Consider the following 23,166-nt stretch of genomic DNA (forward strand, 5'->3'; position numbering starts at 1 on the left):
ATGCACATACAGCATGAGCACGAAATAAACCTTTTTTCTTTAAACCACTGTGATTTGGGTATTGTCTGTTACTGCAACAGAACCTGGCCTATTCTGACTACTACTTGGAGTGGAGTGCTGCTTTAACAGCAACAAAATATGCGGCATTGGCTTAGAGTCAGGCAGCGGGAAGTGAGGAAACGATTTTGGAGGCCAGCAATGCATATGGTAAAACTATTATATATGATGACTTGGAAGGCAGAAAATAAACCTAAAGAATGAGTAGATCTTGTGAAAGAGATTGAAAGTCGAATGTTAGCAGCAAGTATGGTTACTATTGGCTACTGTTGGCCACGTTTTACAAGGTGTAACCAAAAAAGAGAGGGAGAGATAGGCTCAGAAAGTAATTGACTGGTTTACAAACAAAAAGGAAAGAGAATAGAGTCCATCAAGCCAGACTTGCAGAGTTGGAAAAAGGAGCTGTTTCTCTTCCCCAACAGATAAATGTAAAACTGAGAAAGACTTTGTGCAAAAAAGGGTCAATGAGCACTTAGCTTTGGGGTGAGGTTCAAAGGGAGAGATTGGCTATCACATCCACTCTTAACACTCTGAAAGGGTTTCTTATTTAATTCTTATTGGCTTCTTATTTAATTCTTTCAATTAGAATCGTTCAGGGAAAAAGAGACTAGATGGCTTCCCAACCAAAGCCTAACAGGTTCAAAGCATCATCAACTAAGTCAACAAAGAAAGACATGGAAGCCAAAACACAAAGGCATACAGTGAATATAAGTATGCCAAGAACTGAGGGCTTGATTGATTGGCATATGGAAATAAAATGGAGTTAAACAGATAAGAAACCTATTTCCTTTCGAAAAGAGTTGTACTGCCAAAGAAATCAAGAGCATGAACCTAAAAAGCCTGGGAAAACTGTTGAAGACCTAAAAGACCTCTTGAGCCCCCAATGTCTGAAGTCAAGAAGCGGCTGAGAAAGCTGTTCAGCCCCCACAGGGGGCACATTCTTTAATGCTCACTTCAATGTGCTCCAGGAGGCTGCTGGAAAAAGCCAAGAGCTGAAGAGAACAATGCAGTGAGGAGGCCCTTCCAGAGAGAAGAATTAGGACTCCAAAGGAACATTCTTCACCTACAAGGCAGGGAGTGCAAAGGGATTTCAGAACTGCTTCTGCATTTTATTTTTATTTTATTTATTTTTTGGTCAGGAAGATTGGCCCTGGGCTAACATCCATGCCCATCTTCCTCTACTTTATATGTAAGACGCCTGCCACAGCATGGCTTGATAAGCGATGTGTGTAGGTCTGCGCCCCGGATCCGAACCTGCAAACCCCAGGCTGCCGAAACACAGCATGAGAACTTAACTACTACACCATGCTGGCCCCGGCTTCAGCATTTTAGAATGACTGAGGACCAGTGAATGGGTGAGTCCCATTCACTCCTCTTCTGAATAGGAGTGTACACTGGGTTTTCCAATGTTTGTTTCACCATTATATATTAATATACAACGTGCAAGCAGGGGATCAACAGCAGGTAACTTGCCTCTTTCAGTTCAGAAGTCTCTAGATCAAGAGGACCCACATCTAGAGTTGATGTTGAAATGACTTTGTATCAGCCCCTAATTTAGTGCCTACTATGCATCATCCAGATGCTGTGACTGGGTGGGACTTTGGGGTTGGTTCTTTTCGGGAGGGGATGAGTGTATTTCACCTGCAGGAGGGAGAGTGAGCCAAATGTCTGGTCATCAGAAGAGTAAATTGTGGTAGTCACCAGTGCTGCTGGGCAAATATTTCTGGTTTTCTTCCTTCCAGGCCTGTGGGGTCAGACTGCAACTCCTGGCCATTATAATTGATCTGGGCATGTGCCTAATCTGACCAGTGAGTTGTGAATGGAAACGGTGTGTGTCACACCCAGGCAAGTGCACTTATGGCTGATGTGAGACCCTTCAGAACTCTTTCTCTGTTACCATAACCAGCAAAATTCAAAATAACGATTGCTCTATCAGCTGGGACACAGAGCAAAGAAAAGCCAGAATGGAGGCCCCAGCCACACTTCAATGGACTTACAGTATGAATGAAAAATGAACCTTTGTTATTTTAAGCCACTGAGATTTGAGGGTTATTTGTTACTGCAGGATGATCTTGCTTGTCCTGACTAATACACCCTCCATCAAAATCTTTGGCTGTTTTTCTCCCTGGAACCATCCCTCTCCTGCAGAACCAGATCCAGGGACTGCCAGTATTGCTGATAAACATGTGGTAGCTGAGTGTTAATAAAAAGGTATGTAGGTCCTGTTGCATTTATTTCTGTCTAAAGATTTCTCCAAACACAAAGCAAGACTGGCAATCTGGTAGCAGTCAAAACCATGAAATGAATCTGTATTCCAAATATTGTGGTGAAAATATTTTAAAATTTTATTGGTAGTTGATGGCCTTAAAACAAAGCTTGTTTCTTAAAGACCTCTTCAGAATACTAGAGTAGTCTCTGAGGAGCACTTATGCTTCCTGCAGTAAATTTCAAGAGTACACAGTGAACTCCAAATAGCAAAAACGAGCAAAGACCGAAAAAAAAACCCACAGAAAAGGTTTCCTATAAATCAAAGAAACAATTTTAAAGAGCTAAGGGAACCTGACGTGAGAAAATCCACCTCCTCTTGAACAACCAGCCACAGAGCTTTAAGAGGTATTCCTGGTGAGGCAAGACTCCCTAACGCCAATATTTCTTCCTGTATGGAAATTAGGCACGAATGCTCAGGATCAGCTCCTCTGGGCCCGGGTCTGACTCAGCAGCCTGTTGCTGTCATGGACAGTTGAACTGTTCCTGCAATGTCCGACCAAGTTGGAATTTGCTGTAATAATTGTGTAGGGGAGCAGCAGGACTCAATTTTTTTCCCCACTCTTTGTGAATAGATTTGTTAAGCAAACTAACCGGTGGAAAAGATGTTTGAGGATTGTGTAATCAACAGAAAAAAAGGCTTTCAAAACACTTTGGAGATATTTTTACACTATATGAATGCTAATTATGTTCAAGTTGCCTAAGGACCTCTATAAGTTAAAAAAAAACAAAAAACCTTGTTAACTTAGAATTGTATTTCTTTAAAAATTTGCTATGTGAGGGCTAGCCTTCCCTTCACTAAGTCTAAATTTGGTTGATAGTATAATGTAATTCTCTGCTACTACATTCATAGAAACATTTAACTTTAAGAGGTGGAAGGGACCTTTGGTGAGTCCAGCATCCTATTTACAGATAAGAACACCGAGGTTTAGAAAGATCAAAGAATTGTCTGAGGTTAGTCACAGTATCAGAACCCATTTTCAGTTTCAGGAGCCAATAAATTGCCCATTTTGCTAGGCTAATCTGAGTTGAGTTGTCTATCACTTGCAACAGACAGAATGATTGTGGGCAAGTTTCTTTCTTGAGCCATTTACTAACCTGTAAAATAGAGGTGGATTAACCGATCACTAAAATTCTGTCTAGTTCTCACCTTCCATCATCCTAAATACAAACACACAAAGCCCTCCCAAACCATACTTTTAACAGATTAAAACATAAGAGCTGAAAACCTAAGAACTATTTAAGGGCCTTTAAGAAAGTGGTAAATGTAAAATTTAATAAAAGGGTTTCCATAACACTGTAAAGAAACCCATAATTATTGCACATGAGCAATCTGCTAAACATTAAATACTCTATGAAAAAAACTTGAGTCATGGTTTCTTTCAAATTAATGCATACCAGATTTCTTTAGTTTGAATTTTAGTCACATGGCAATACCCAGTGTTGGCAAGGGGACAAAGACATAAGCACTTAAAAAGTACCAATGGGAATGTAAACTGCTGCACTCTTTCCTCGGGGCTATTTGGAAATACATATTAAAAAGCTCCAGATTCCTATACCCTGTGATACATTACTTCCACTTTATCCTAAAGAAATAATTATGCACGCATTCCAAAATTTATCTTTAAAAAATCATTGAAGTTTTACTAATTATAATGAGAAAACTAATTTTTTGTCCAAAAATAGAGGGCTGGTTAAATAAATGATTATCCATTAACAGAAAGGAATAATACACTGCCATTAAAATCGTTTAGTAGGATGGCATTTAATGATGCGAGGAGAATGTTCATTATATATTGTTAGGTGAAAAGGGCAGGTGATTAAATGGAACATTTTGTATGATTACAATTTTGGGTAAAAATTAAATGGCTATTTGTATACAGAAAAATGAGACTAGAAACATTAGGCCAAAATGTTAACAGCAGTCATCTCTGGATCGTGGATTAGGGTGATTTTTTTCTTCTCCTGGTTTTTCTGATGACGTTTTTCAATTTTTTACAATCAATACGTTTAATCTTCATAATCAGAGTTATTTTAGGGTTCTCAATCAAAAACTTCTCCGTAATGATGCAAAAGAAACAGAAATTGTTTTAACTTGGCTTCAATGAGCAGATAGCAGATCTCCAGTCCTGCCCATGGAAAACAGTATGCCTGCATTCCTCATCTCAACAGCTCCTTCCCTTCCCATGCAACACCCTACCCATATCAAGCCTGTCATCGAAATCCTTAGACACAAGCCATCAAGAATGACAAGGAAAGCCTGACACCCACGAGGAGAGTCGTTCAGCCAGTTCCACGCTTGACGCCACCAGGGCTCCCCCAGGTCGGAATTTAGGGTGAGAAGAGGCCTGACTGACCCACCTACGCTAGTGTCAGGGCGAAACTCTGTATGTTACACTTGGAAATTCAAAACATATTTAAGGGGATACAGGTATGTTTGTGGGAAGGGTCACACACTCCTGTGTGACAACAACCTTTCTCCCCCTGGCACAGCCTCAGATTCCCATCAACTCTCCCTCTTGCCCAGACAAGAATGGGAACAAAAGAGCTGATCATATCGTGTGAGAGAGAAAAAGAGAAGAGCCAGGATTCCTTTCAGAACTTCTGAGGCAAGTAGAAGTATTATCTGTGACATGCGCCACCAGAACTCACGTCTCTATTTCACCACCTCTGCCACGTAGGCCCAAATCCTCTGTTAGATACAACAGGTGTAGTACCTAGGGCCTGTGATATTTTTAGGCACTCATGAAAATATTTGAATTTCTTTTAAAATCACAAGAAAACATGTGAACTTTCAGGCTAAAAAAATACTGTAATATACCATATTAATACATTCCTCTTTATACCAATGCAGTCATAAAATAGAATTTTTATTTATTTTTTAAGGAGGAAGGGGTCCATGAAGGCAAAAGTCCCTGGAGTCCACGGAAGTCAGCCTGTTTACAGTTTGCTCCACAGCCAAGCCCAGGTTAGAAGTGACATGATACCACCCATACAGTCTACTTGGCATTTGCAATTTGAACTGGATCTCTACGGTTTGTTTACAATCGTATTTTCTGAAAGCTTTGGGGGCCGGCCCAGTGGCGTAGTTGTAAAGTTCGTGCTCCACTTCTCGGCCCGGGATTCGCAGCTTCGGATCCAGGGTGCGGACCTGCGCACCGCTCATCAAGCCATACTGTGGCAGCATCCCATATATAAAATAGAGGAAGATGGGCACAGATGTTAGCTCATGGCCAATTTCCCTCACCAAAAAAAAAAAAGCAACTTCAATTTTAGTAGTTAGTGCAACTAAATTTTAAAGTAAAGGTTTAATTATAAACTTAAAAACGGCTGGCTATATTCAACTACATTGTTTCTCAGATTTGCCTCATCATAAAAACCACCAAAGGCACTTGTTAAAAATACCAACTTCCAGGCCACTGCCTGAAGACTCTCATGCAATGGACTGGAGGAAATGTTTTTAATGAGGGGGCCTGTATCTTACTGGTCAAGTTCAAAACCACTGTTCTAGTGGAATCAAAATGAATGCTGTAAGTAGCTGGACCACAGTTTGAAAGTGAGAAACCAGAGTCTGAGCAAGCTGCCCTAGCTTGTAACTGGGAGGGAACTTGGACGCTGATGGCTTGAGGGCAATGCACGGTAATGACCCAGCAGACATCCCTTTCCCAGGAGGGTCTTAACACATCTAATCGCTTGTTAACGAAATTATTTATGGGCCATTTATAACATGAGTGCCGCAGGTGATTTTCAAATTTTAAATACAGCTTTCAAAGTTCCAGTTATCATCCATCCATGACTAAATCCCATGGCTATGGGTTTAGAAACGTTCCGCATATAATTAAATTTCGTCCATGTGCTCTTCTCTCCTAGTGACTCCCATTTTAAAGGTAACCATGCATTCCTCTGTAAAGAAGTTAGCTCTGGCAACAGTATTCATGTATTTAGGTCAGGCAGGCAGACATTCTTTGATTTCCAGCCCATGTGGCTGACCTTGACACAGACAACCACATGAAATCAGAACAACAAACAGAAACACCAACATAAAAGCTATGTTACTGTTTTTTTTTTAAGCTTAAGATTTGGGAGAAAGAAAAAGCTCTTGCAAGGCGCCATTCTGGCACCAGTAAATGTATTCTTAGCTTGGATCTGGACCAGGAGGAAGCAGGGGCAAGATGGAGCTAGAGATGAAGGGATCCAAAAATGTGAAACCCACGAGGTTAAAAAAACTTTTCCTTGGGGCCGACCTGGTGGCGTACTGGTTAAGTTCTCGCTCTCCACTTCAGCGGCCTGGGGTTCACAGGTTCCGATCCCGGGCACAGACCTACTCATCGCTCATGAAGCCATGCTGTGGCAGGCATCCCACATATAAAGTGGAGGAAGATGGGCACGGATGTTAGCCCAGGGCCAATCTTCCTCAGCAAAAAGAGGAGGATTGGCAACAAATGTTAGCTCAGGGCTAATCTTCTTCACCAAAAAAAAAAAAAAAAACCTTTTCCTTGAGTGTCTGCCTCAAGCCCCTGAGCAGCTCAGTGAAGTGCAGTTGCTTTCCCAAGGGTCTGGGGCCTCTCCCTGCCACTCCTACAAGAGAAATCAGACTAAAAGGAGGAGTATCACTCCAGTGACCACCAACCTCAACTGCTCCCTTCCATCTCTGTAGTCAAGCCCTGTATTTCTGCTCCAGGTCTTAAGAAAGGGAAGTGGTAGGCAGATGAAATTTGTTTCCCATTCCGAAGTAATGTTCTCAGGCTCAAGAGGTGGGAAGAAAACACAATTACAGACATTTTCGATCATCATCCCTATTTCTCATCAAGAAGATGCCTGTCCTGCTCAATCTAGAGGCAACGGAAGGTGAAGATCAACCTTCCATGTGGTCCTCACCTTTAAATCACGCCACCTTCTTCATCAGAAATACAGTCCTTGGACTAAAAAGATTCCATAGTTTTGACTGTGCAGAGATATGCCAAAGAACATGACTACGTGCACCTGTGTGACTATCTCCAGTGTGATCATTTCAGCAATCAGAGCTGATCATAGCTTACACCCAGGATGGCTCCTCCAGCTACCTAATGCCCTGCAATGAGGCTCAAGATGGTAATCTCATTTCTTGCTTAAACAAATCCCAGTTTAAACCACCAAGAGGTTTAGCTTTCTGTCTTGACAAGCCACCAGAGCATGCTTACTTACTCCAGGGATGCTACTGACAATTTAATACCAGGGAGTGGTTAATGAAAGAGGCTTCGGGGAGAATAGCATTGTTAGGCGGCACCACCAGGTAAAACAACAGGTCTACCAGAAATGGGCTTTGTTCATTTATTTTAGCTCCACTGTGAAAGTCTGGCAAATCTTTAAAGTCTGGCGGGGTGGGGACAGGGGAAAGATGTGCCAACTGCTTACATGGCAACGCAAACTGAAATAAAGGGGAGGTCATAAGCACCCTCCTCAAATAATCTGAGACCAACTCCATGCTTATGCATCCATCAATTCATTGAACAGATATTTATTTTGTCCCTACGCAGTGTGAGGCACTGTGGCACAGCGTTGGGATACAGCAATGAACATGTCTCCTTGGCACTTACATTTTAGTCCACAAAGACTGACTGTTAATCAAGAACAGTCTGGAAAGAAGACGTGAAAACTCTGCTATGAGTGAAATCCACATTGTCCTAGTACCAGACTTAATTTACTAATTTACTTAATTAAAACAATACTTTAATATTTACAAATGGCAGCTCTATGCAGGGTTCCTTCTTAAGCAGAGTAACTGTCACAAAGTAAAGCCTGACACTTCCTAGTCACTCAAGAACCTTATAATTAAGCTGGAGATGACACTCAATCCTACAAAAAGTTTAAAATCATAGGACATTAGTGTTGGGGGAACATAAGAGCTCTTTTAGGGAAACGCACATCAAAGCCACAATGAGATAACACTTCAAACCCACTAGGATGGCTATAATATAAAAATGGAAAATAACAAGTGTTGGTGAGAATGTGGAGAAACTGGAATCCTCATACACCGCTGGTGGGAATAGAAAATAATGCAGTCACTTTGGAAAACAGTTTGGCAGTTCTGCAAGAGGTTAAACATGGAGTTAATGTATGATCTAGCTAGTCTACTCTTAGGTATATGCCCAAGAGAAATGAAAACCTATGTCCACACAAAAATTTGTATGCAAATGCTCATAGCAGCATTATTCATAATAGCCAAGAAATAGAAACAACCCAAATGTCCATCAACTGATGAATGGATAAATAACATGTGATGAAATAATATTTCCATACAATGAAATACTATTTGGCAAAAAAAAGGAACAAAATACTGATACACACTACAACATGGATGAACCTTGAAAACACTATGCTAAGTGAAAGAAGCCAATCACAAAAGACTACATATTACATGATTTTATTTATATGAAATGTCCACAACAGGCAAATCTATAGAGACAGAAACATTAGTTGTTGCCTAGGGTTGGGAACTGTAGGAGAAAAGGGGAGTGACGGCTAATAAGTTTTTTGGGGGTGATGAAGTGTTCTAAAATTGATTGTGGTGATGGTTGCACTCCGTGACTATGCTAAAAACCACTGAATTGTACACTTTAAATGGGTGAATTGTATGTGAATTATATCATAATAAAGCTGATTTTATACATATATAAAGCCTTGGCCCAATCCCTTCATTTTATAGATAACTTTTAAAATACAAATGCCAAATTATAATAGTATTTGAAGGAAATCTTTCTAAAATGCATGACCCACTTTTCCATATTCTTAAACAAAATAGAAGAAAATTTTAGCTCTTTCTCATGACTCAGGGTCATATGAGAATCAATTATTGTGCATATTATATAGTGATGCCCTCAGGAACCACATAAACCTGTGCGTCCCGGGCCGCTATGTTTTGAGTATTCTTTTGTCTCTATTGTAGCTTTCTATGTCTTGCTTTTGGGCTGTTACTGACGTATATGTATTCCGAACCTGCTGCATATGAATGCAAAGATACCAGAAAATCAAGTCAGTTAAAACTGTGACTGGTAAGGGTAAATAGACTCAGAGAGAGCACAGGAAGTACTCCAAGTGTAAAATGCATAAGCATCTCCTGTTTTATCTACTTTCCAACACTGATTTTGGTTGCTCATAAATATTTGCTTCCTTCTGGGTTCTCAGCTGTCTTCTGGGTTATCGCTGGCAAGTTGCCAGAATTGATGATCACTGAAGTTAGTAATAAATGTTTTTTTACCATAACCATGTTTTTTTACCATACCAAATAAAATGTTTTTTTTACCAAAGGCACAGTTAGATGTAATATCTAATTGGGAAAAGAGATTAAAACTTAAATAATATAAATATGAGCATGTGAAGTATTTTATTTATCTGGTGCCATTTAGTTTGGGGGCATAGTACCCTCTTCTATATCACTAAGGTGAGAGTTTCAAACTCTTTAGTATTAGAACTTTTCTTTTATTACCTCTTAACTCTAGATCTCATCTATGAATGAGATAAAAAGCAACATCTTATTTATATTGGTTTATTTTACAAATCATATCACACATTTAATGTAAAGTTAACAAGACCGATTCTGTTTTGATGAATATAAAGGCTGGAAAATTGTCACTTAACGGATGATAGTTGCAGTTTCATGAACTTCAGCATCCAATTTATTTCTGTACTTTGTTTGGATTACACAATATGGAGAAAATCTTGATTCACGGAGAGTAGGTGCAAATCCTAACCGTTATTTGAATAGCTTTCCTTGCCATCTCAAGGATTTCTTCAATCAAAACTGATTCAGTAGCTTGAAAGGATTTACTGAAAATGTTTCCCAAAAAGCTGAATACTTAAAATGTCTAACTCCTCACTTTGCTTGTAACAAATGTAAAAATCAAACAAAAAGCATCTAAACCTTATAATATGTGCTAAAACTCTAAGACAACATTATCAGGACTTGATAAGTTACTCATTTACTTGTTATTATACAACTAACCTAAGCTACAGCGAGAGCATTTGCCAAACAAATATGCCTATGCCTTGCCTAAAATTTAATCGAGTGTGATACGTGTGTGCTGAAGTGGTGTACTGGCTTGTGCAACTTTATCTGGACATATATGCACAAGGCAAACTTTTTTAAAGACTGCAGAGCTACAAACTTGTCAATCAATGGTCTGTTTATAAGAATTCAGAAGCAGCTTATTCCAAGGCTTATAAGAAATGAGTTAATCCAGCAACATTGTACCAACTAACATTAAGGGCTTACTATGTACCAGATGCTGTGCTAGGAGTTTTACATGCAATATTCAATTTAATTCTCATACCCCAATGAGGTAGGCACTATTATTATGCCCATTTTACAGATGATGAAACTGAGACTCAGAGAATTTAAGGAACTGACCCAAACTGACCACCCAAAGTTAGGTGGTCTCCAACATGCCTTTTAATTACAGCTTTTAAATAGACAAAAATATTTTTAAAGCACAATTCTAAATGAAATAATTGGACACCCTAAAAGTTCCATCCCATATATAGCTGATGCATAATAAATATCTATTGAATGAATAAACAAAAGAGCAAATCCAAACACTTTGTACACCGTTACTTACACAACCCAGTATAAAAACTCATATTAATGATGTCCCTAAATTATTAGAAAATATTAAATAATACTCATTATTCTATCAAAGAAGGCAGGGATGTATAAAATTCAGTTGAAGCACATTTTTCATAAAACTTAAAAAGTCATAAAACTGACAAAAGTAAACTGGCAGTTATACAGATAAGAATCCACTGATGTTTAACTGGTTTGATCCCCAGGAACGCTTGACAAACAAGAGTGATACCATAGATTCAGGATCTTTTTTTTTGTTCTTGTAGTTAACTTGAAATACAGGGTCATAGGTCTAAAGATTGTCTGGAATGGCACATCTCACCAATTTCAGCAATACTCTTCCTGTCAACCTCAGGTTCAACCCTGAATCCAGCACCTCCAGATTCCCAGGCCTGAGCCCAGTCCTACATCCTAATGAGTTCTCTTCAGGATGAGTGCTAGCTTGCCTGTTCCCACCCTAACGACTTCAGAGGGAAGGAGAGGGGTGGGATTCTTTTAAAATTGTTCCTAATCTCTCAATCTCAAGATACAAACTACACAGGAGATATTACTCACTTCTAGTCCAGTGATTTTGGGGTGGTCCCAAAGCAACTTTTTTGGCACAGGACTATTTCATTCCAAGAATGAGGTTTCAAATATCAGATTATGAAGAAACGGTTAAAAATTAATCATAAACAAACAATAACAAGTACTGGCAAACAAAGGAATCTTCCAGGGCAACACAATATCCGATTTTCACCTATCAACAAACAGATGTAACCATTTTAACTGTGGTTAGTTAACTGAATTTATTCATCTAATTGTGCATCATAAAACACTATAGTCTCAACTGGATAAAATACATTGTTAACTACTTTAGCAAATAACAGATTATGGTTATTTTTTTAAAAGAGTTCTTATCTTTTAGAAATATATATATGAAAACATTTACCATTAAAATGATATGATATCTGAGATTTGCTTCAATATCATCCAGTCTGGGAGGGGAAGTTGCACATGTAACACATAAAATAAAATAAGATTGGACATGAGTTGATAACTACCGAAGCTGAGTGATGAGTAATTAGCAGTTAGTTATACTATATAGTCTAGTTTTGTATAACATTTGAAATTTTCCTAAATAAAAAGATTTTTTTTTAATTCCAACAATCTCCATATATTCATTCCGGATAGTGAGAGGACTAATGAAGCACAATGAGATATCTTTGGCGTAAAACTCAAATGGGTAGGAACTGGGTAAGTCCCTTTTTTGCTTATAGATCCTGCTTATGGAACCAAACACACCCCGTTCCTTTCCCTCTTGGTTGGGACAAATTTCAACCTGCCCGCCTAACCAGGAATATGAAATGAAGATATTCTGACAACTCTACCCTGCCATTTCAGCAGCACTAAATAAATTATAAATCACCCTAGAAAGCTGCAAGGCTCAACTGAGTCCAAATTTACACCTAGTTAAAGAAAAAATGTTGGTGTTCCCCAATCCACAAGTAATGAACATGTAACTCGAAATAATTCAAGTCATTCAAAATAAAAACAATAGTGACTCATGATATAAGTATAAAGAAGGCCAAAGTTATGGTTTTCCTGTGATTAATACTTTGGTGCCTGCATGTATATGTATCTGTAAACATAAAGACATGTATATTATATTCTTCTTGCCTTGGTTCCCCTGCTGCATTGCTGTACACCAACACCCACTTGTTGGTGAGTAATCCAGCACTGAGCCCAGTTATATTTGGGGTAGGAGTTTTAAAGGCAGAAAGGGAGGCAGACAACAATGTGATTCTAAGTTCTACCTTAGAATACCACAGTGGGCCCTCAAATATTTATAGAATATTTTCTTTCCTGAGAATGAGGCTTCCTTGTCTAACTTCTCATCCTCTGGCATTATCCTACTTAGCAGAGGACATACTGACCTTTTCCTCCCATTCTCTGCCTCAATGGGACTTTTCTCTGAGTGACCTGTGACCTGTATCCCAGTCAGTGGTGCACTGGTAAATGTTTAATAACTGGCTCTCTGAAAATAAAGCCCTGATTTTCAGCATTTGCCCATTTTCACTGTGTAAATATACCCACTATGACCAATTTCAAGTTATCAACACGAGGACATGGAATGCAGAGTTGGGAAGCAATGCATACAATCAGCTCCCAGAGCCTGCAGGAACTGGCTCCAGCATGCCACTGGGACTCCTGGTTTGCCCAAGATAATCCCAGTTTATGCCTATGGTCCTGGCATAATTATTAATGGTACTCTCTACCACTCTTTGAAAGTGTTAATGAAATATTATGTGGTCACTCCAAAGAATAAATCACATTTGGGCCACTTCCTCACAGTAAGAACCTTCCATAAAAGGTAAAAAGATGTGCTATCTCCTTGGCCAGACTGATATCACCTACCTTCCCCTAGATGTGTGGCATCTCTTTAGATTTTTTTCAGCAAACATAGTTAGTTGGGGAAGTATGAATAGTAAACAGCCCAGCTGTGTTCAAGTCCTCTGACTCAGACACGCAGAGTTTAGCAACTTGTGGAACTGCCATAGCATTTGAGTAAAATCAAGCCAGGCAACTGGCTTCAGGCTATACTCCAGCTTGGAACCACATGAAACCAAATATCATATCTGGAGTCTAGCACAGTGCCTGGCCCAAAGGAATGAAAACTGGTTGGTCCTTGTGGGACCCATGGGGATTATTAAACCTCAGCATTCAAGGCCACCCAGGACAATACTTACCTGATTCCCTTTATGACAACCCCAAGTGCCATCCTCCAGCCTAAGCTAGCAATCCAATACAACCCCCACTGAATCTCATGAGTGATGGAGTCTGGCAGGGAAGAGTGTGGATCTTGGCTCTTCAGAGGGTAGGACCCCAAGGAAAAGTGAAGATAAAATAGCTATCTCTAAATATCTAATGAGCTGTCATGTAGAAGACAGATGAGATATACTATATTGTCAAGGAACATAGGGTAGAAGTTATGGGGAGGCAGATTTTGACTTAGTATAAGGAAGGACATCTAACACTCATAATAATAGCTAACATTTATTGAGTGCTTATGTTTTGCTGGAAGCCTCACCATACTGCTGACCTTGAGCTTGAAGTCAACTTGACCTTGAAGCTTAAGTCCATTGCTGCCTCTTTCCGTCCTGGACCGCCTACCTCAGGCTGCACCAGGAGTTGTTTGTCCAGAAGCCCCAGAGGGTTCCTTGTAAGTGGTACTGCCCAGGCTAGACACAGCTCACAGAAGTTCACGCAGGTCCAGACTGTCCTGAGCCTCCACCTAAAGTCCTTAGGGCCTCAGATTCAGCATGGGGTCAAGGCTAGGCACACCAGAAGATGCACGTGCTGGTCTTAAAGGCAACAAGCACCCAGAAATATCCATCCCATCATCTGCCAAAACCAAATTTCCTAGGCTGTGGGTTAAAAAGAAGGCCCAAGAACTGGATGCAGCTGTTCTGAATTCTGAAGCCTTATTCAATTCATGCAGCTTCTATTAAGGAAAAGTGCTCACTTTTCTAATGCTTCTTATGTCTTTTGTGCATATCTGCCTCACTCAAGGGCTGAGACATCAAACAGTAAAGATCAAAGGAAGATACTTCTTTTTTTAAAAATAACTTTGTGCTGACACTAGATTAGCAGTAAAATAAATTACACAGTCTTCTTATTCACAAAGTGGCCAACATTCTCAGCCAGGGCATGCCGTACTGGGTGTCGGGAGCTGCAATGGGGCATCTGTGAAAGTGACAATGAACTCAAGACTTGTGACACAGGCTGTATGGCCTACTTCTAGAAACGTCAGAGGGAATTAGGGGAGCTTCCATTCAGGAGGTGATGTCAGATCAGGTTGGAGAACACTCTGAAACCCAGCACCAAAAAGGTTCTCAATAGGGGCAAGATGGGGTTATGAAAATCATGAAATTTCAGAAAGTTCTGAAAGCCTCTGTGACTAAATAACAGCAGTAATATTAACAATAAATACCCTTTACTAATAGTAGCTAGTATTAATAGTAAAATATCTTTTACCATGCACATACTAGAATTCAGGCATTCTACTATATACTTTATCTACATTTTCCACATTTGGTTCTCAAAATTGATAAGATGGACACCATTATCTCTATTCAACAAAGAGAGCCTCTGAGAAGTTAAGAATCTCACCTAAGGATACACTCTTAATAAGTAGTGGAATGAGGATCTGAATCCAGGTCTGGTGGCTCCAAAGCTCTTTCCACTATAGAACACTACCCACACTTCCTGGGAACCCGCTAAGGTCCTGAGTCTGGTCCTATAGCCCAGCAAAGTAAAAATCTAAAATCAGATATTTTTACGCTGAGTCCGTGAGGCTCAGCTTCTTCACCTGTAGAAGGAAGATCATGATAGTACCTGTCTTAGTCCAAGTAATGCTGCTATAAAAGAAATATCACAGACTGGGTAACTTACAAACAACAGAAATTTATTTGCTACAGTTCTGGAATCCAAGATCAAAGCACTGGCAGATTTGGTGTCTGGTGAGGGTCCGATTCCTAGACAGCTGTCTTTTCACTGTTACCTCACATGGCAGAAGGGGTGGGCTAGGTCTCTGGGGTCTCTTTTATAAGGGCACTAATCCCAATCATAAGGGCTCCACCCTTAGCACCTAATCACCTCCCAAAGGCTCCACCTCCTAATACCATCACCTTGGGGGTTAGGATGTTAATATATGAATTTTGGGGGGGACAAAAGCATTCAGTGTATAGCAGTACCTATCTCACAGGGCGCTGGGAGTGTTTGATGAGATAAGCCATGTAGAGCGCCCAGCTTCCTGGTACACAGTAAGTGTCCCTTAATGTTGGCTACTGGTACTTCCACAAACACATGGATGAGTTTTTTGCCAGAGGTATAAAAATTGCATACATTTATTTTTTCTGAAAGTTTTACAGAACACAGTTCCTTTCCCAACATAAATAATGGGCTTATTGTGGCAGAAAAGAAAAAAAGAAAGCCAGCTAGCTGGCAATGAGTTAGACTTGGGTTTGAATTTTGGCCTTGTCATTCACTGACTACAGGTCTTCAGGTGGGTTGCTTCACTTCTCTGTGCCTCTCTTTCCCCATCTGTAAAATGGAGAGTGGGAGTGGTAACCGCATGCTTTTGTAAAAACAACATATAGAACAATGGGCACATAGCTGTTGCTCATAATAGCCACACTAATTACTCAATCAATGGGACTAATCTAAGTACCCAGTATTGTGATGAGTTTTCCCCCTCTTTCCAAACTATAGAGAAATCTCCTAGAGGTCCAGATCATTATTTTGATGTAACTGCCTCTAAAAACAACTTTCTCTCACTCTTTCAAATCATCTGCTGCTTTCAAATACATTCGCAAGGAGAAAATACACACACATATATACACGTATGAACAGCCAACTTTAAGCATCTAAAAGACGTCATAAATTAAGTAATGAGATACCAAGCTTGACAGCTGCGCTATCTAGGGAAAAGGTCTGCTTGGAAATTCTGTGTGCCACATTGGGTACATTGAACAGGTTCCATATCTGATTCAGAATATTGTCATCCCAAGGTGAATACTGGCTTACACAGTAAAGCTAAAGCACATTAAATATAATAGAATTCAAACCTTGGTTTATTTTCATGGTAATTGGTTTGTATTAAACACACACACACACACACACACACACACACAAAACCACAAAACCTGTCAATTAAAACCAGTACTCCTTTGTCTCCCTACTAATTCTGTCTCCAAAACCATGATGGATTTTGTTTTATTCACTTGTTACATGTCCCACATGTTAAAAATTAACAGCACTCTTTCTATCTTTGGTTACTACGCTAAACAAAATATGCTTTGTATTAAGGTTGAAATTCACTTACTGGTCTTTTGAGGAAAAGTGTGTTTCATATGTCTAACAGATCCTGATACCTGACTTAACCACTTAGATGCTGGACACTTGGGCCTTTAATTCTTAATCTTCAGTTCAAATGTGCATTGTATGATTCATAACTTCATTGACAAACTTGGGAATCTGACCACATCCCAGAAGATAGCAATACTAGAGTGTGCCCTTGCTTTCCAGTTTCCTTGTTCTTGAATTTGCAATGCTTCCCATCCATCTAGAAGTACTGAATATGTTTTAAAAAATGCATCTATATCCACATTCTATGCAGATACAACCAAAAAATTCTACCTAGTTATCTTTTTATCCTGGTTTTTCTAATTAGCCTGATTCAGAAGTAGCGGAAAGCCCAAATGCCAAAGCTAAATATCCCAATATTTCGAAAATTAAAGCCTTGTCCTACTTTCACAATGGTGGCTAGCTAAAACTGGTAACAGATTTGGTTTCTTCAGTTTGTACCCACAGCAGTGTTAGGTGCATCATGAACTCTCACCCATTTTCTGCTACTGCTCTATCTGGATGATTCGAGAAGTCAGAACTTCCCTCCATGAGGCCGCTGGCACGGATCCCGTCCTTATTCCTGCCTGTTGCCACACACTGGGAAAGAAGAGGGCAGCTCACATTCTCCAGGCTTCTGATGACGCTCAAACATTTGTCTGTCTGCAGCATAGGGTTTGGTGACTCAAACAATTACCTCCTTTGCGTTTTTCTCCTCTCTCCACTAGTGTGGCTCATCTAAGTGTCCTTGGGCTCTAAAATATCTAGGATTTCAAGGCAACATTTATATACTACTTTGTGCCATTTCAGTTTCTCCTCCAAAAAGTTGTATTCACCAGTTACATCAAATATAACTTAAGAAAGAGTTATGTACAAAGTTGTTGCTGCAGCACTGCTTATGATATGGAGACTCTAGCTGCAGCCAAAAGCTATGAAAGGTTAAATAAATTATGGTATATCCATACAATGGAATATTGGGAATATAATACAACCATTAAAAATGATGTTTTAATGCCATAAGAAAATGCTTATGCTAAAATTTTTAAGTAAAAAAGTTATCAAAATCTTATGTTAGTAGGATCCAAAATGACCTTTAAAATGTGGCACATTTTAAACAGTTATTTTCTCTGAGTGATGGGACTATACTTTTTCCTACTTTTTTCTACATTTTTGTATTGTCCAACATTTTTATTGAGAAAGGGTGAAAAAAGAAGTAATTGTGGGACTGGGAGTATTATAGCTAATCAAATAAAATTTTTTAGGCTTTCTTATTCTAGGCCTATATATGTATACTTTTTTTTTTTTTTAACTAAGAAAGTCAGTCTGAGTTGTCTCTGCCAGCTCAGGTGTCTTGTGCCATGGATTACCAGTGGATGGTGTTCTGTGTGGTGTGATGACAGCTGGCATTGACTGAATAAATGCTATGTGCCAAGCAGGAATCAAAGTTCTTTACATATATTGTTTCATTTAATCCTCACATCAACCCAATGAGGTAGTATAATTATCTCCATCTTACCAATACTGAAACTGAAGCATAGACGTTAAATAACTGGTCCCAGGTCATCCAGCTGCAATTCCAACACAACCCCTCCAGAGTTTGAATAACTATACCATTTACAACACATTAGGCTCTCACAGCATTTTATTAGGACTATGATTAGTTTCAAAATATTTGAGAAGTGAGCCAACTCCATAATGTGTTACTATGTATGCTTCAAAGAATCAGAGCACCAAGGAGCAGACCAAAGGCACCTTATGGAAACTCCATTGAAGGACTTTTGTGAAAGCCTATCATAGAGACGGAAACAGCTACTTCAATGAGGTGGTAATGATGTCACTTGTACCTTTTTACTGCAACATCAATCGAATATTCATGTACCCAAGGTGCAAGCCATATGAAAAAAATATATATCATCTATAATCAGACTTCCAACTTAATTGGGGAGATAAGTCATATAACACACATGAAACAATAGGCACAAGGCAAAGGAGAAAAAAGCATAATTAAATGCTAAGTCATGTGGCAGAGTGGATAACTAGTGTAGAAGTCATGCAGGAAGAGGTGTCAGCTCTGAAGTATCTTAGAATTTTGAAGGTACAAGAAACAACACTTGGAGATCACCTAGCCAACTCCAGCAGTTCAAGATGAGTGCTAGTAATTTGGTTGAGGTAACACAGCTAAGTAGCAGAGGCAGGTCAAGCAACCAAAGAAGCTTGATGAAGCAGTTAGTCTTGGAAAAGCTTTCCGAGGACAAGCCGAGTGAGTGAGGTGCTGGTACTTTAGATGAAAACAGTGGACAATATTCGCCTTTCCTGGTTTAGCAAAATCAACCTGCCACTGGTCTGATTTTTAGATTACAAGATTGTGAATAGGCCCTGCACTGAGGGGTCAGATTTAAATTTTTAAAATAATTGAAAACTACTGAACTGTGTGTTTCATTCCATTCATCGTTTTTAAACATTAAGTAGTTTAAGGTGTATTGCACCCTACCCAAAATATTACCAAATAGAAACAGATCTCTCCACATAAACACGTCAGGTGCCTATCAGAGTGAAGTGATATCTGGCTGTCCTAACACACCTCTGGTTTGGACAGAAGCAGGTATCTGATGTTGTAAACTCCTAAGTAGGAATTATTTGTCCAGCCTTGATGCTTCCACCACCGACATACTCTTAAATTTCATTTAAAGCACCTAAATACTCTTTGTAACAACTGCTTCCATAAAATCTATCAGTCATCAGAAAATAGGGATATGCTTACCTTTAAGTAGATTTGTCTTAGAGCAACTAAATATCAACTAATTGAGCAATATTTTTTAATAAAAAGATACCTCAACGTTAACAGGCAAGGTATAAAGATATTAAATGAAGCCTAGTTTTAACTAAGAAATTTTAGTGGTGAAACACAGCAGATGTGACTCAGAACATGTAAAATTTATTTGTTTGTTCAAATTAGAGAAAAGAAAACATAGTAGGATAATGAAAAGTCAATTTTGATTAATACTTTTTAAAGTTTATAAATAACTATGGTCGCTAAACTTTAAAGTTTTCGTTTTTGTAAAAAATACAAACCACTTTAATTTTTGACAAAGCACACAGGCATAAAGTTATATTTTCTGGTATTCTAAAATAATAATTCCTACAGATTTGCAAGCAAAAGTTTAGGCTCAAGGTTATTTTTTCTCTGCCTCCAAGCTATTGTTAAGAGAGAGTATTTACAATTCTTCAAAAATTATTTCAAGAGATGTTATACCCTCAATTAAACAAAGACCATTCAAGCCAACAATACTAAACAAAAACTAATACAGTTCTCTTTCGTTATAACTATTTACATTGCAAACTCTTGTACAATTTGTTAATGTGGATCAGAAAAATAATTAAAATGTGGTTTCAAAAAAAGTAAAACAGGTCAATAAATCATAAGTAATCAATATTAAGTCCATAAAGAAAATCATTTTCTAACAAGTCTCAAAAACAAAAGTAAATACAAATTCAGGTGCTAGATGCCTTCCTTACAACCATAGCCAAATCTGCTGTGTGGCTTTAAAGTTCCAGAAAACTTTCAACCTAACCTAAACTTAACTTACAACCTAAACATTTCAGATCTACAGAACACAAGTATCAAAGTTACCACATCCCACAGTCGGGTTAAAATGCTTTCTCAAGTCTCAGAGACTTTAACTGAACGCAGAAAAGCTGAGAGTCTAAATTGAGAAAGAGAAAGAAACAGAAAAAAGTGAAGCTGTTGGCTAAATATCAAGCTTTTACCACAAATCCAAAACATATCTAGCAATTTCCCTATATCAAACACAAAACTCATATGTAAAAGAGATATGTCTGAATGCAATCACTTATTAGCATGCATTCTACTTACTTTGCTTTTTGCCATTTATCAGCTTCATTAAAGAGACCCAGAGAGAAGTAACCAGTTGAATGAGGTTCAGCTCAGATAAGAAAAACCACTTGTAAATTCGATCTACAAATTTACGTCTCAGAACGTCCTGTGAGGAAGGCACTCTTTACAAACTAACAACATATATACAAGCTTTAGACTGTGAAATAACGCGTTTCAGCTTTCTGCGCTGTACATTACGATTAGAAAGCCTCAACTCTACCTCCCCACTACTTGAAAAAAAATCCACCTCCAATCCTCATTGGTCCACATAGTTCCGGCCCACATGGTATCAGTGGGTGTGTCCCTCCCAACAGGTCCTCTCATTGGCTGCGAAGAAACAGCGCTTAATAGGCTGTGATTTGGAGGGTTGTCAAACTCCACGCCTCTAGGCTTTGCCTACGCCAATAGACTCGAGATGTTGGCGGCTACTCTGCGATTCAAAGGGCAAGCAGGCTGTCTGAGCGCCAACCCCAGAAAGGGAAAGGGGCTAGAAGGGAGAGGGCAACTCCGCCTGTCCCACCTGCTCTACCCCTACTCCCGGACTCCACCAAATAAATGTTCACACACGTGCATTTTCCCACCGACAAATCAGAAAGGCAGGCAGGCGTTCGCCTTTCACAGAGCTGTGACCTAACGAGCAGCTCGGGCTCCGCGTCCAATCGGCCCATTCTACAGATGCAAGCAAGCAAAGGTCAGGCTCAGGCAGTGATCTTTAGTGCTTGGCGTCCCTGGGGAAATAACCAGATCCGGGCGCCCCCTCCGAACACTCCCCCGACGGCGGGCGCTGGGACCCACCGGGCGCGCTGCGGCGCCTGCCCCGCCGCTCCCGGGTGCCGGGCCCCGCGCGCTGCGTCTGCCTCGCGCCCGCGCTCCCCTCCCGGCGGGACTTACGCGGCCTGTTCTTCTTCCCCGAGTCCATCCTCCTTCGCAGCCGGCATTTCTTGGCTGGAGAGTCGTGCTGAGGGGGCGGTGGCTGCGGCTGCAGCTCTGGCAGGAGCGGGAGGCGCGGGGGCGCCGCGTCGCCGCCGTCCGCGGGGCTCCGGCTGCAGAGGCGCGGCGGCTGGACGGGCGGCGGGTGGAAGCCGTTGTGCAGCAGCCCGTTCACGGCGGCAGCGCCGGCGTCGGCGGGGGCTGCCGGGGCGTGCGGGGCCGAGCGCTCCGGCTGCCCGCCCCGGTCGCCCATGCCGGGGGCTGTTGGGGCAGCGCGCTGGCCCCGGCTCAGGCGGTCTCGCTGGAGGTCATTCTCGGGCGTCTTTATTTCCCCGGATCCTCCCTGCGGCTTCCGATTCAGCAGCCGCAGAGCCGGCGCCGGGGGATGGCGAGCCGGGCGTTCCCCCCCTCCTCCCACAGACTCGCCGCCGTCCTCCGCGCCCTGCCCCCCGCGCGCCGGCCCCGCCGCGCCGGCCCGGAGCATGCCCGCTGCGGGCGCGGAATCGGGGATCCCCGCGCACCCCCAGCCGGGGCCCCCGCAGCCCGCCTTCCCCAGATCCCCGGGCCCCGCGACTTCAGACGCGGCGGCTTCGCCTCCCAGACCTGTCCCCACTACTGAGCATGCCCAGTCCTGCCCGCCACCGCCACCGACGAGTTTCAACATGGGGACTGAAGTTCTCAGGGTTTGCAAAGAAGAGACAGGCGGGTTGGGCTTTGTATGGCGCAGCGAGCCGAGAGGGACTGGGCGAGGCGGGTGCGAGAGGAGCGAGCAGCTTCGGGAGGAATGCAGCGGGAAGACAAATATTTGTGGAGGTTTCAGGTTTGCTAATCCTCTCCACAGTAGGCCAGATACCTTTGCAAGGTCATTCACGTTGTCCCCTCCTGAAACCTTTGTGAATGCGTGTGTGTGTTTGGTTAAGTGACCAAACTACTCACAGGCTTGAGGGGAGGGAGGAGAATGATTATTTATAGAAAGGTGGGCCGATGTGGGGAGGGAGAGGAGTGAAATTTCTTTGCTGGCACACATACAAACACCATGTAGGTCTCGTGGATGGTCTTTTGTAGGGAGGAAACCTAGGAATACAGTGTAAGGACAGCGAAGGACACAGCTGTAGGCAGGATTAACTGGTGCTGGAAGAGACCAAGTAAACAGAAGCAGTCCCAAGCTATAAAAAGCACTTTCCTCACCCAGAAAGGACTTCAAGAGACAATGTTATCCTATTTATAGAGTAAGGAGTTGCCTATGTTTTAAGAAGGGAAGGCAGTATCGCATGGTGATCAACACCATAAGCTTTGGAGTCAGAGCTGGATTCAAATTCCGACTCAGCCACTGAGCAAACCCTGAGAAAATCACTGCTCAAGTTAACACACCAACCATTAGAAAACAGGACTGGGCATGCTCAGTAGGCAGGACAAATTTGGGTGGTGAGGACCATCCCAAGGTTGTGCAATCCCTTGAGGCTTCAGCTTTTGAATCTATGGAGGAGCTGTTGAGAAACGTACCTAAAAGTACCTGGTACAATCCTAGCACACA

The 23,166-nt window shown here is 41.0% G+C and overlaps 1 protein-coding gene across 3 annotated transcripts in view; it reads right to left on the reverse strand.

Annotated features, from left to right (window-relative positions):
* Window positions 1–22,519, reverse strand: part of PANK1 (pantothenate kinase 1) — a 52,173-nt gene extending 29,654 nt beyond the window's left edge. The window contains exon 1 of one of the 3 annotated variants that reach the window (XM_058543505.1): window positions 21,594–22,519. In XM_058543505.1, the coding sequence (XP_058399488.1) occupies window positions 21,594–22,296 (703 nt within the window). In that variant the 5' untranslated portion in view covers window positions 22,297–22,519. Of the gene's footprint in view, window positions 1–20,681; window positions 21,445–21,593 lie in introns of those variants that run through there. The other 2 variants (XM_058543504.1, XM_058543506.1) reach the window with 2 other exon arrangements.
* Window positions 22,520–23,166: the final 647 nt, after the last annotated feature.

The sequence above is a fragment of the Diceros bicornis genome, chromosome 6 (genome assembly GCF_020826845.1).
Source record: "Diceros bicornis minor isolate mBicDic1 chromosome 6, mDicBic1.mat.cur, whole genome shotgun sequence".
In the NCBI taxonomy this organism is placed as follows: Eukaryota; Metazoa; Chordata; class Mammalia; order Perissodactyla; family Rhinocerotidae; genus Diceros; species Diceros bicornis.